The following is a 14,723-nucleotide window of genomic DNA, read 5'->3' as shown; positions in this document are numbered from 1 at the left end:
CTGCTCGTGTTGTTGCTTTTAGTGTTTTTGCTCGCAGGGAAGTAGACGAGAATGCCTCTCCCTGATGGGGCTGCATTGACGTTCTGACCACCACGAGGCCGCTGGCGGAACAGCAGGCAGCCAACATCAGGACTTTGATGTTTACTCTTGAGAGTTGAGGCACAGTGGAGGTATCCATGTCACTTGTATGCTTTTAAATACTTATCAAAAGGTTATGGTTTCTGTTTGTATTTATGCTATTTTTTGCTTTATGTGCAGCACTGTTTCAGCTGCTTTTTTTCCCCCCCTCAGTGCCCCATACAAACTGTTGAGAAAAAAACTAATATTGATTTGACTCAGATGAGTTTGTGATGGGTCAGTTCTCGATTATCTGTGACACATATGGAAAAGGGTCAGATTACGGCAGGATCGTGATGTCAAAATGTTTGTTTGATAAGAATTTTGACGTAGGCGCTCGGACTGAGTCCAACTGCTCCACTGACCTACTTGGAGAGGCGCCGACGTTCTCTGAGTTCGGTTGCTTTTCCTGCCACCCTGCTTTCCGGAAATGAAGCGCCTTCGTCCACAACAAAGCTGCGCAAGTGAGTGCATGATGACACTCGAAGGTAAATCCTAAACAGGCTCGGGGAGTAACTGAATAAAAGTAACTCCACAGTTGCATTAAAAAATAAAATAATAATAATAATTTTTTTTTTTTTTTTTTTAAAAACATACAAATGTGGCCCGTGCGCTGTCAAAATTATTAGCCAAACAAAAAGTGGATACTGCTCACACTTCTTTTGTTGGTCAACAAGACATACTTGATTGACTTTTGATTGACAGCTGAGTGATATTTGTGTGTTTGTGTGTGTGTGTGTGTGTGTGTGTGTGTGGGGGGGGGGGGGGGGGGGGGTGATATAAAGACCGTGGCTACACATACAGCAGTTTAAAATACTCGAACAAACGACATTAAACGGAAGGCTGTCTTGCTCAACCGGATGTTCATATTTAGGCAAGAGTGCGTGACGTTGACATGTTGTCAAACCTAAAAACAACAACAAAAAACCCAAATTTGTTAAATCCGCTTCCCCTGTCCAGTGACCTCTTAGCCGTGGTCCAGAGACTAAACAGGCAGATTCTCTTTTTGTTGCTTCCGTACAAACTTTATTTTAGCTCTTCCACCAACAGCCACAGCTCCCATTCCCTTTCTGAAACAACACCGCCCCCCTGTGCCAAAGTGCGGCACTGCAACACTCTGGCTTTATATGTAATTTGTTGGGAAACACTTCCAAACAAAATAGTATATTCGATTTTTCTTGGTACAGTATTAGAATTGCGCGATTTTACTAATCCTGTGAAACTACTAAATGGATTTGGCTGAAACATGTTATGCGTCTATTTATAAAACTATTTCGTGCAATATTTGCGATGGTACGTCACGGACATCTTGTCGCTCGATGTCGTCCGCCACCTCAATCCACAATGACGGCATTCTTTAAAAGCTGACTCAAGACATAGCGAATCTGTCGCTGAACGACGTGAGTAGTAGCCTATTACTCAAGCAAATTCTTCCACGTCAGGTATCAATACTTGAGGTCATCGTGGTGCGATACGTCTCATACGCTAAATGGTTTGAGCTTCGACAAGTCGTTGGCATTTACCCTAAGAACCACAATCAAGGCAAACTGCATCGGGAAAACATTTTCATCTTTTTTTTTTTCTTTCTTTGGTGGTGACATTTCAGTCACGGACAGTTGGCAACTTCGAGGAGGAGGTATAAAGCGCATAGAAACTAAATCGATAACTTCGATATTTGAATTTTGTGTGTATTTTTGACTCGCCCCGAGGAGATGACGTATAATTGAATGTGCAGGTGTACAGGGAGGGACGGTTATATCTGATTTATTTTCTCCCACGGAGCTAATGGGGAGCTTGACAATACATAAGAGAGTTGACAAAATAAATTCTAAATATATTTTAGAATGTTAATTAAAATGCTGGAGGGGCTTAAGGTTACCCTACTCCAACGGCAGCTGATGCCACTTAACAGGATCTTTATCAGGTTTATATAGCGCTTGCCGATGAGCTAATCAACAGCTGTGTTGGAGAAGGGAAACATCCAAAACTTGCAGGATTCTCTGACCGGGGTTTGCCAGCCCTGCTTTACAATGTCAGGCATTCTCCCTCCCGCAGGAGGGTACGAGGACCTCGGCCGCGACGGCTGCTCTGGTGAGCCATGAAAGGCGGCGGCGTGGGCAAGCTGCCAGGCCCCAAAGAGGGCCCGCTGCCGGCTTCAGGCACCTACAAGGACTTCAGCACCATCGACTGGGTCCTGGAGAAGAGCAATAGCCATGACAGGCGCCGAGAGGTACGCCTTTGTTTTGGTCTTTTGGTTGCTTCGTTGTTGTTGTGGTTTATTTGTGGCTTTCCATTTGTTTGCGTGTTTGTTTAGATTAGCAACAACAGCAAAGAGTCGCTGTCAGCTCTGCTACTCAGCATCAGCGACGCCTCCTCGGTATGGCTGCTCATGCTTCTGGTGGGCCTCATGGCAGGTGCGTACGAGCCGTCGTCATGATCACATTCACGTGTTGTGTTAACCAAAGTGACTTTATGTGTTTTGCCTCGCCAGGCGCGGTGGCGGCCGGCATCGACTTTGCGACCCGCTGGTTGACGGACATGAAGGACGGAGTGTGTCTGGCTGGCTTCTGGTCCGACCACGACCGCTGTTGCTCCGCCTCCAACCAGGACACCTCTCAGGAGCGGGACCGCTGCCCTCACTGGCAGAGCTGGGCCCAACTCATCACCGGGACCTCCCAGGTAAACTAGCCTGGAGGGAGTGAGAGATTTCTTTTCTGTACCTCGTTGTGGTACTAATTTGCTCTTCCGCTGACACTTCCAATTCCATCACGTCACGATTCCCTATCAGTTCCACCTCTTGGCAACCACATGAAATCTGTTATGAGTCAACACACAATTTGGGACCCTGTCTGTGTGTGTCAGGGTACATATGCCTACATGGTGGACTACCTGATGTACATGTTCTGGGCTCTTCTGTTCGCCTTCCTGGCCGTCGCGCTGGTCCAGGCTTTTGCTCCGTATGCGAGCGGCTCCGGAATCCCCGAGGTGAGAAACCGTGTTTCGAAAAAATTCCTATTTAAAGATACAAATGTCCGATCAAACTGTCCAGTATTTGAAGCTAGCTTAATGCTATATGGCTAACAGGAATTAGCATAGATCACTAGTGACTTTGGTCTTCCGGATGCAGATCAAAACCATCCTGAGCGGTGTCATTATCCGCGGCTACTTGGGCAAGTGGACGCTGATCATCAAGACGGTGACGCTGGTGTTGGCCGTAGCATCCGGGCTCAGCGTGGGCAAGGAAGGGCCGCTGGTCCACGTGGCCTGCTGCTGCGCCAACGTCCTTTGTCACCTCTTCACCAAATTCCGCCAGAATGAAGCCGACCGGAGAGAGGTACTTAGCGGCTAAATACAGTACCGGCTCCGCGGGTAGCTTGGCTGCCGGCAAAATCATCTGTGATAGAGATCCTGTCGTCAAGTGACTTTCTCAGCGTTAATGGGCTCCAATGGTGTGGAGTTTGAAAACTAGCGTTTATCCGTCAACTTTCTGCCTAAGAGCATTGACAGTCAACTTTGATGAAAAGGACATGACATACATGCGCAAGGTGGACATCTTTAGATTGCCGATGAAGTGTCAGGAACGTTTTTTTTCCCTTAACTTGGCGTTGCTACTAACGTGGAATTACCCCCGCTATAGACCCTTCCAGTTGACGCATTCCCCTTTATGTGTGTGCTCAAAATGCCATTGAAGTTAGCAGTTTGACGCAAGTGTTGCTGTGTTCTTTAGGTATGTTAGCAACTTAGCTGTTGCTAAATCGGCCGCTGTCATTGATACTGTAAAAAGTCTTTCTGGTGTTGGTCAGTTATTGAATTCAACTGTGTAATATCTTTTAAACCGTAGCAGCACAAATGAACCAAAGAGGTTATTTCCCCCACATTGTGCGTGTGCTAACAGTTAGCATCTGCATTAGCACCATGTACAAAGTGCAGCATTGGCTATGTATTGATTCTTCTTCTGGTAGTCTGGAGCATGCTGATCTTTCTTTTTTTTCTGCCTCTTCTCATTGTGGCAGCTGGTCCACAAAAGCTGTCAATCATTGTTCAAGTGTGGCGTTTGCCGTTTACTCAAAGTGGCAAATGTGTTTTCTATCGTGCCAAAATGGCTGCATTAACGGCCATTTTGGGACGTCAACGTCAGGAAAAAGTGACTTTGTGGATTGCGCTTTTGCGCAGGTGCTGTCTGCGGCCGCGGCCGTGGGCGTGTCGGTGGCGTTCGAAGCGCCGATTGGCGGCGTCCTGTTCAGCTGGGAGGAGGTGAGGCTCAAACACCTTCTGTCGGCGTGAACGAGCAATGTGTGTGAAACGTGTTTGTTGCAGGTGAGTTACTACTTCCCCTGAAAACTCTTTGCCGTTCGTTCTTGGCCGCCATGGTGGCCGCCTTCACACTGCGCTCCATCAACCCGTTTGGCAGCCATCAGGTTCCGTTCGAAGTGAATTTTCACGCCAGCTGGCACATGGTGGAGCTGGTGCCCTTCGTCCTTTTGGGTGTGTTCGGAGGCCTGTGGGGGGCGCTGTTCATCAAAGCTAACGTCGCGTGGTGCCGCACGCGTGAGTGCTCTTGCGTTCCTTCCTGTATGTGTGCGTGAGAGTTCATAAGCACGTGCGTGTGTCCGTCCATCCATCCATCCATCCCCGGCAGGTAGGTCGACCCGTCTGGGGCGCTACCCGGTGACGGAGGTCGTGTTGGTGACGGCGCTGACCGCCTTGCTGGCGTTTCCGAACATCTACACCAGGATGAGCGGCGATGAGCTCGTTTCCAAACTCTTCAACGATTGCTCGTTGTTCCGCTCCTCGCAGCTCTGTGGAAACCAACAGGTAGGCGTGCTCACGGCTCGTTCACTATTTCTTCGTTGGGCTTCAGCTTGGTTGATTCAGTGCTTGCGTACCAGCCCACCAACACGTCCCAAACCGGCGTGAGCAACAATGTGGCAAGCCAGCCAGCCGGGGAAGATCTCCGCACGGCTTTGTGGCAGCTGTTTCTGGCCTTGCTCTTCAAGATGATCATCACCATCATCACATTTGGCATCAAGGTGTTTCATACACAAACACACGTTCTTGTTTTGCTTCAGTGTAGGTACACGGTCCCCGGGACCGTGCAGGTCCATGAACCGTAGCTCTGGGGTCTGTAGAATGTTGGAATAAATTTTGATGCTGAAATGATATATTTATCATCAAATTGTCCCATATTTTTGAGAATTAAGAATATAACTTTCTTCCCGCGTGAAACTTTGACATAAATAGTACAACTTATATTTTGGTGGGATAATACGAAAGCGTGGAACTGCCAATGTGGAGTCAACATTTTTGACTGGAAAATAAGTTGGAACGTATTTGCAAGTACGTTTGAACATACAATATTTCAATACATTTTGAAGTTCCTTGCGGGCTAAATGCTAAAAACTTAGCATCTTTTTCCTTTCATGCCACAAAGTATTGACTTGTGCATGCCAGGGATATCATAGTTTAGGAAATTTTCACTTTGGTTATTTTTTTATTTCGTTTCGAGTTTTTTTTTATTATTATTTAGTTAATTTTAATTGGTTTTCATGGTGGTTCTGTTAGTTTTTATTAGTCTTATTTAATACATGTTTAGTTTTTTTTTTTTTTTTAAAGTGTATTACTATTGCACAATATATAAAAAAAAAAACATGGGAGTGACATCATCTGAAGGTGCTTTTCTATTGGCTGCTGCTGTTTAGTTAACTAAAATAACTTTGATGCGTGCGCATTAGGAGGAAAAAAAATGCTGAATGAAAATCACGCACTGCAGACATAATAAAATTTACAATAAAAATGACAAATAAAACATGTTTAATTATGTAGGCTAACGTGAACATTTTGGTATAATGTTAGGCCAAATGCTACAAAAAAAATAGCTTTAAAAAAATTACACTGGGGAATTATGGGGAAAAAAAATGCTAAATTTTTAGCATTTAGCGTAGACGCACATTCAAATGTATTTGCAACTACATTTGAACGTACTTACAAATACATTTGAACGTATTTAAATACCCTTTTTAAATATGTATTTGGCGGTTAAAAATGTTTACTTCTCATTGGCAGTTCCATATTTCCGTAGGCTAAAAAGTGGTCATCTACATTTTTTTAAATTCTTGAAAATACACAACATGTCTGAGTGCTAATCCCGTTTGTACTGTGTGTGGGTGGCGGGCGCAGGTTCCATCGGGCGTGTTCATTCCCAGCATGGTGGTGGGGGCCATCGCGGGTCGGCTGCTGGGCGCGGGCATGGAGCAGCTGGCTTACCACAACCGCGAGTCGTTGCTCTTCCGAGACTGGTGCTCGCCTCAGACTTTATGCGTCACGCCGGCCCTCTACGCCATGGTGGGCGCCACCGCGTGCCTCGGTAAGACAACCTGCCTGATCTCGGTGCGATTTTGGATGATGGTCACGGGTGCGATATGTTGGCGAAGTCTCGGATGTGCTTTTAGAAGATGCTGGAGAAATTGATTCTTTGAGTTCCACGCCTCTTAATTTGAGTTGCGTATATTTGGCCACTTGGATATCAACTGACTTTGTAGAATCACATAAATAGCAGTACTGACTTGATTTAAGTACACAGGTACTTCCAAACTTGAGTCACTAGAGGGCGCTGCTGCATCTCAAGAGCCAGCACACAGTCAGCCTGTGGCCCTTTTGTCAAGTCCCTGCTCTGAAAAAGCTTCCAAAAAAAAGTGTAAGTTTAAAATACAAATGTGACAAAAGTTGAATGTTACAACATATCACACTTTTTATTTTATTATTTTTTACATTTTAAAATGGTCACTTTTCTACATGTTACACTTCTCAAATCCCTTTCAAATATAGAAAACAGATTAATGGGGGGTGGGGGGGGGATGTTTTTGTATAAATTTGAATGCTAGCAGATATAACCCTTAAAAGACTTGATTTTTCATTGTCAACAATAAGTGAAATTGATTGGATTTTTCTTTAGAATAGATTCTAAAATTCTGCTGCTGGTCTATAAATCACGGAATGATTTGGGTCCTCAATCCAGTAAAGAAATGCTGGTTGAATATAAACTCAGTAGGACTCTGAGGTCTGCAGACTCTGGTCAATTATTGGAGCCCAGAAGTCAAAGCAAACATGGTGACGCAGCATTTAGCCGCTATGCTGCACATGAATGGAAGTTGCCAATAAAAGTGAAGTCAGGACTGAATATAAATACTTTTAAATTAGGTTAAAAACTTAGCTTTTTTCCCATACCTTTTGATTAAAGTCTTAAAATATTTGCAAGTTTTTTTTAGGGGTGTCAATATTAGTGTTTTAATTAGGAGTTAATTTAAAGTTCAGCCACAATTCTTTTTTTAACCGCCCCTTACTTGGAAAGCCTGTACTGTGGGAATTCCAGTCGCAATTAAGCACACAGGTCCACGTCAAAATTTAGCAGTAATACATTTAATAAAAATGCATAATTTCACAAGTTCTTACAAATGAAATGATGCCATCTAGTGGCAGAAAATTGACCAACAAATTTATCAGTAATAAATTTAATAAAAATGCATATATTTGTGGAGACTAGAGTCAATTTGTATTTTACATTTTTAAAAATATGCAGAATTTCACAATTTCTTACAAATGCAATGATGCCATCTAGTGGCAGAAAAATGACCAACACAAATCAATGCACTCATGTTAACAAGAGTATGAAAACTTAGAAAAAAAATATTTTATTGTAGCCTACATTTAGAACAGATATAAAATTTGCAATTAAATGTGAGTTAACTATCAAAGTCATGAGATTAATTACGATTAAAAATTTTAATTGCCCAACACCCCTAATTTTTTTTGTAGAGACCTACTTCTAAGTTGCTCCTTCGTATCCACAGGTGGCGTGACGCGCATGACTGTGTCCCTAGTGGTGATCATGTTTGAGCTGACGGGCAGGCAGGAGCACATCATACCGCTCATGGCCGCCACCCTGACCAGCAAACGGGTCGCCGACGCTTTTGGACGGGTCGGATTCGACGAGGTGAGGCGGGCGGCGCGTGTACGAGCGAGTGCTTCCCGTTGCAGGTCCGAGTGTGCTCATGTTCCCGTCAGGCGCTCATCCGCCTCAACGGCTACCCGTTCCTGGCGCCCAAAGAGGAGTTTAGGCACAGCAGTTTGGCCAAGGACGTGATGAGGCCCAGGAAGTCGGACCCCGCCCTGGCTGTGCTCACGCGGGACGGCATGACGTTGGCACAGGTGGAGGTATGCACGTGCACGACTCCCCTCGTTTGGCTTGAAAGCATTTTCACAAAGACTCAAATGTTTTATTGGGGAGCCACCATGAAGTAATAAATAAAGTATTCCATCATCAACGCAGCTGAAGAAAGCGAGGCTGATGCAAAAAAGTGAGGCTTGAATTAACACCATTTCCGAATAAAGCGCCAAGGCGTTCCGCTAACCCAATCCAGCCGCGTCTAATCAAGGCTAACGCAAGACAGGCTTGCGTAGCCTGTCTTTGTGTGCGATCCCAGCGTAGATAAGAAGTCGATCGGCGAAATGACACGCAATCATGTCAAAAGACAGCAAAACAAGAGCTGTATTCTTCTCACAAACAGAACAAAAGTTATTAATGGAGCTGTATAAGGAATTCGAGACAGAAATCACCAAAAAACAAAATAAAAGGCAATTTCTTTCTTTCTGTCTTTTCATCCTCGGGAAGCGGTGTCCAAACTACGGCCCGGGGGCCATTTGCGGCCCGCCGTCCATTTTTTAGTGGCTCGTGACATATGCTAAAAATAGCATTTGACTGTTCAAATAAAATAAAAACAAAAATGTTTGGAGATGGTCAAAGTAAGAAGGGAGGGTATTGAAAAACGGGTTCTATTAAAGGTTATTTTAGTTAACTAAAACTAACGAAAAAACTAAAATTAAAAAAACAATTTCGTAAACGAAGATGCTTTTTTTAAAAAAAAGAAAACTAACTGAAACTACATTTTAGGTTTACAAAACTAACTAAAATAAAACTATAATTATAGCAAAAATGTCCTTCGTTTTAGTCTTTGGTAATTAATTTAATGCATGAGCCTTTGGGGATGATTTTAAAATGTGACTTTTAGTAGATTTATTTTGATATAAACTGGAATAATGACGTCGCGCCCTTGGTGTTTTTTCAAATGTTGCGCACGAGTAATACACATTTAAAAAAACTAAAACTCATACTGAAACTAACTAAAACTAAGCATTTATTAAATAACTAAAACTAATAAAAACTAACAGAACCACCCTGAAAACTAATTAAAACTAAATTTAAAAAAACAAAACTCAAAACAAATTAAAAACTAAAATGAAAAATTCCAAAACGATAATAACCCGACTGCCATATTACAAATAAATTGGTTTATATACTGTAGCAATTTTCTAATTAAGCAAAAGCACAAATAAATTATTTGTACAATATTTAGGACTAAACACAATTTCTTTTCAGAACATTATGTGGCCCTTGCTTCCTTCTGATTTTCTGTATGTGGCCCTCAAATGAAAAAGTTTGGACACCCCTGTCCCAGGGGGATTCTTCTTCTCTGGTACACTTAGCCAACCGTCCTTTCAAAACCAAAGCTCAACACTGCCCTCTAGGGTAGTATGCTAAATAACATCTTATAATAAATTAAATGTGCATATGTGTCATTAATCAAATCCAATGCCATTCAAAAGAAAATACACCATTTCAGTTGCTACACAGGCACATAAATCCACATTACGGAACAGTCTTTTGACGTCTTTTCGACACACAGCGAAACTAAACTTGACAGTAAACCTGCTCCGGAGCAGGTTTGGTCTGCGGCATAAATTTCCATCTAGTGTGGATTTGTATAACCCACCACGATGGAACGCAACTCTGATTAAAATGAGCCGAGTTCTTCGAAATAAGACAGGCTTTTCCTTAATCCGGCTTGATGGAATCCCCCCCCCCCCCCCAGATCGCTCAAAATTCAACTTTTTTTTGTATGTTTTCTGATTTTGCCTTGACCTTGTGTGACCTTGTTGATTGTCAGACACTGGTGAAAAGCACACGCTTTCGCGGCTTTCCTGTGGTTTACTCCCATCACTCCAAGAGGTTGATGGGATTCGTCCTCCGAAGAGATCTGCTCAGAGCCATAGGTGAGTGTCTGTATGTCCATGTTGATTTAAAAAAAAAAATAAAAAAAAAAATCCCTTTGTGCCAGATAATGCCCGTCAGCAGCAGAAGGGCATAGTCAGCGCGTCCGAAGTGCTCTTTCGGGAAAACACCCCCGCCCAGGCCCCTGGAGCCCCCCCTCGCCTCCATCTTCGGGACATCTTGGACCTCAGCCCCTTCACCGTCTCCGCCCGCACACCCATGGACATCACCATCGACCTCTTTCGCAAGCTGGGCCTGCGACAGTGTCTGGTGACCCACAATGGGTAAACGCACACGCACACAATCACTGATTTAGCCAATCCAAGCGTTCCGTGCCAGCGGGATTGAGTGTTGTGAAATTAGAATGCAACATTCAGAATCACTTTTGCTCGATTTTTGTGCTTGATTATGCTTTGGAACACAGAACATGCACCTAGAGCTGTCAAAATGAATCGATTAATTCACAAGTAATCGATTATCCAATTAATCAACAACTACTTTAATAATCAAGTAAGCGTTTGGAGCCATTTTTTAGTTTAAATTTGTCTGATTAAACTAATTTAAATCGTCTGATTTCAGCAAATAAACAGGAATTGTTCACTGATTTGTGTAGTCTTTAATGAAAGAATTTTCTGTGTTGAATCAAAATAAGACAATTGCAAAGATCTATTTCTATTTTGGAAAACAATAACCGAACCAGTAATATAGTACATTAATTCCCCCCCCCCCCCCCTTTTTTTTTTTTAAATCACTATGCAAATGCGAAGTACAAAATAAAAATCAATCACTGGTTAAACTCATTTGCTCCCAAAAACATATAAATACATTCTACTTTAAATATTACCATGCTCCCAAAGACGTATTTATAAGTTTTTTTTTATGCTAGAGCATACAGAAAGCTTTGATGCAGCTTCTGACATGAAGAGGTGGCTTAAAGTAATAGTAGTAATTACAAAAACGGCCAGCAGATGGCAGCAGAGTATGAGGTCAACCTTGGCCATGTTACAAAAGCTCTTTTCTCCACAGTTCTAAACAGATTTGTGAATAATGATGAAACTTAGCTATATTGTAATGCTAACTGCTGCAAAACGGAAACAGAAATATACTTTTTTTCCTGATGAAAAAAGAGACTAATCTTTCTTTTGGTAGATTCCATTTTTTTATTGCTATAGAACACAATATTCTTGCAAAATCAGTCAAAATCCAGTAAAACATCCGGGAGCGAAGGGTGTCGCTTCAGTCAAAATGGCTGAGAGTGAATGAGTTGCTAAACAGTGATCAGGGAAAAATGATTTTGCAATACACTTTAATGCAAAGTTAAAATGAATCTCATTAAATTGAATGATCGCTTCTAAAAACATTCGGTAGTGACAGCACTACATACATCTTTGCTCGGCCAAAAATAATGTACGTATCTCTATACGGTAAAATAAGGTGACTTTAAAATATTTTTTATTATCCTATGCATTTGCTCTGCATTTGCATTGTTTTATAATTGTGTTTTAAGACTTAAAAAAAAAAAACATGCCTGGAATGAAAAATTCCCCAAAGTGCTCCAAAGTTCTGCTTTTTATTCCCTTCCCGACCAAGCCAGGAAATTGACATATTTCATTTTCCTTGTCTATATTCTGGTGTGGGCCAGCCATGGATGTTAATAGCTCCACATGAGACGAGGAAGCTCTGATTGTCGACCATAATTCTCCCCAAAGCACTCGAGTGCTTCCCTTCCAAACCGGCGTGGTTTGGCCCTGGCTCGTCGTGACAAGCCCCCCTCCTTCCCCCGCACGCTTGACTTCTTGTCCCGGGCGAGGCCGCAAAAGGGCCTCCTGTGGCGGAGCGGTGTTGTGCGGCTTGGCCTGACTTGCGCTTGTCTTTTTGTCTCCTGTCTGTGTGCTTAGGAAGCTTCTGGGCATTCTCACCAAAAAGGACATTGTCAAACACATGGCGCAGGTAGCCAACACAGACCCGTTCTCTTCAAATGAACACTGACGACGGTGACAACGGTGCTCTCTATTTGGGTGTCCGGGACCAGAAATAAAAAGAAGACTTATCCTCAATGTTATGTGGGAGCTTCCAGATAGAGGCTTCTGGATTATTTCACTTCTGCTTCATTTGTTGTTGTTGTTGTAGTTCTTTTTGGTTCCGTGTGAAGGAGTGAGCGACCTCCTCCTCCTCGTTCACCCCGCAGAGGATTTGTGAGCAGATAAAAGAATGCAAGACGGCAGAGAAGATAGTTTGAGGATCTCGCTGCCTGCCCTCCAGCTATTTCCTTCTTCATCTTACCGGTCAACCCGATTTCACTGAAGCACGGCAGACTCAAACAAATATTATTCCGCGTTATTGCAACACATCCAAGGTCCAACGGAATTCTGCGCACTTCCTTTATTCAGGAATGCGAGACGCTCGTTCGTTCGTTCGTTCGCTCGCCGCTGTTCTCGGAGTGACCCCGGCCGGACGCGACTCGCGTGAGGGGGTTGCGAGGAAGTGAAAAGTCAAGAAAAGGCTGTTCTTCAACACCAAACGCATCTGATTGTTGTGTCGAGCCGCGTGTCGCCGTTCATGTTGTCATGGTGCCGTTAGACTGCATTCTTGTGTTTATTTTCACTTCTGGTTTCCCTCAAAGGACTAAAAGCCATATCAAAGCCTTTCATCGCCTCAACATATTCTTAAAATTTTATTGCTCTACGCACACATGTGGACCAAGTTGTTAATGAAAGAAGAAGCCACACTATAAAAACTTACAAAAGTCGTAAATAGAAACACTGAGACTAAAGCAACCCACTGCGCAAAGACACGTTGAAACGACAAAGGGCATAAATAGAAATACTGAGAATAAAGCAATTGACAGATTTGGGTTTCTTTTTCAAAATTATGTTTAAAAAATAAATTCTAAAATGGCCTGGACAAAAGGAATGGTACTTGAACATAATACTTTATTGCACAAAGTTTCAATGTTCTCGAGTGATTTTTGTAACTCTCCAAGAGATTGTTGGCACGTCGGGACAGCTATTCATCAGTAGAGTGCTCCAACCTTGTAAGGTTTGAAGGGCGCTTTGAAGATGTCTCAGTTTCCTTCGCACATGTCCGGTCGGATTTATGTCAGGACTTTTCACTGGGTGCACCTTTGGCTCCAGAGTATCCTAACATAGGTTCAAAAGAAAAGTTTCATGGTAGATGCAGCGTTCTAGTGTGGTAAAAGAATGAAAAAGCCACAATCATCAGTGAAGCAACTTGTTAGCGATTAGACTGGAATCTGCTGAAAGGCGTATTTGCTCACCACAATGGGGATAATGTTCTTGTGACATTTGTGGGATTTTCAAATCCTGTCGGACATGTGGGAGAGGAGCCGAAACATCTTGAGGCGTCTGGCGAAGGCACCCTTCAAAACCGAACGAAGTTGGAGCACTTCAAGTCTGAGGCAAAACAGCTGTCAAGTAACAGAAAAGTGTTGGAACAGCAAGGTCTATTATTTATTTTTATGCCAAAGGGATTTGGGTTTCAGATCAAAAGATGACTAAAAGGTGAGTTCAGAATTTCACCTTAAAACAAGGTGTTGCCTTTTGATATTGCATCTTTTTGTCTTTGACCAGAATGTTGTTTATGGGAGAAAAGTAAACCAATTTGAAGCTGAGAGAAGACCGGAGAATGGAAATCCAAGGTCCAGAAAGTAAAAACTCCTGCCACAGTTTAGCTTTAGCTACAGGTGTTTGCAATCAACCAGCAGGTAAACGAGGTCATTACGAGAAGCACCTGTGGATTTTACTTTCCTGACCTGGTTTTCCCCATGTCTGGAGAAGACTAGTATGTACTATACTATATGTACTCATACAGAAATCATTTTATTCCCTTAAACGATGTATAAAATAAGTTCAGTACACTTTATTTATTGCGTAGCAATTTTTTTAAAATAGCTATTTCTGTTTGGCCACAAAAACAAAGCGATGCCTGATTGTCATTCCTTAATTGTGACTGAATTTATGTTGTTACTTTTTTCAGTATCAGTTTAAAACCCATAGACGGGTTTTGTCCACGTATGTTTATATTTTCAACAACAAATGAAATGTGAACACATAAGTTTGTCACAAAAATTGAAGCGCAACTATTTGCTTGCAATGTTTGGAAAAAGTGAAGAGAAATGGCAGTTTTGGGGACAGATTCTCTGCCCAAATAAAAACATGCAAATTGCATCACACCTGATTTGTTTGTGCGCTTTATTTGTAGACACGCTAGAGCAGTGCCGACAACTTGCGGCAATCTGTGCGAGAAGGTATTTGTAGAGTGAGGGAGGGGGTGTGTTGTGGAATGCGCGGAGTCTGACGACCGGCTTGTATAGTCCCGTTGACACTTCACATGGGGCTCAAGTTACGTACCTGACTTGCGCTCACACGCGTTCTGCGCCTTTAAATCCCCTGGCCCCAGCTTGTCACCTTGCACTTTCGCTCCTAGTTTTTTTTTTTTTTTTTTTTTTTTTCTTGAAGTGAGGCTGCGTTCCCATGGTCGC

At 42.9% G+C, this 14,723-nt stretch overlaps 1 protein-coding gene across 1 annotated transcript; it reads left to right on the top strand.

Annotated features, from left to right (window-relative positions):
- Positions 1-1,216: 1,216 nt before the first annotated feature.
- clcn5b (chloride channel, voltage-sensitive 5b) lies at positions 1,217-14,414 on the top strand. Its single transcript, XM_077499347.1, is given in 17 exon segments — positions 1,217-1,517; positions 2,173-2,347; positions 2,432-2,531; positions 2,609-2,796; positions 2,980-3,102; positions 3,245-3,451; positions 4,291-4,371; positions 4,435-4,447; positions 4,450-4,665; positions 4,757-4,932; positions 5,007-5,147; positions 6,295-6,481; positions 7,965-8,107; positions 8,179-8,328; positions 10,119-10,224; positions 10,290-10,506; positions 12,121-14,414. Coding segments are annotated over 16 exon segments (2,271 nt in total). The 5' UTR covers positions 1,217-1,517; positions 2,173-2,215; the 3' UTR covers positions 12,212-14,414.
- The last annotated feature ends 309 nt before the right edge of the window (positions 14,415-14,723 follow it).

The sequence above is a fragment of the Festucalex cinctus genome, chromosome 16 (genome assembly GCF_051991245.1).
Source record: "Festucalex cinctus isolate MCC-2025b chromosome 16, RoL_Fcin_1.0, whole genome shotgun sequence".
Lineage (NCBI taxonomy): Eukaryota > Metazoa > Chordata > Actinopteri > Syngnathiformes > Syngnathidae > Festucalex > Festucalex cinctus.
Note: the sequence above shows the minus strand (reverse complement) of the source record. Positions and strands in the feature narration are given on the sequence as shown.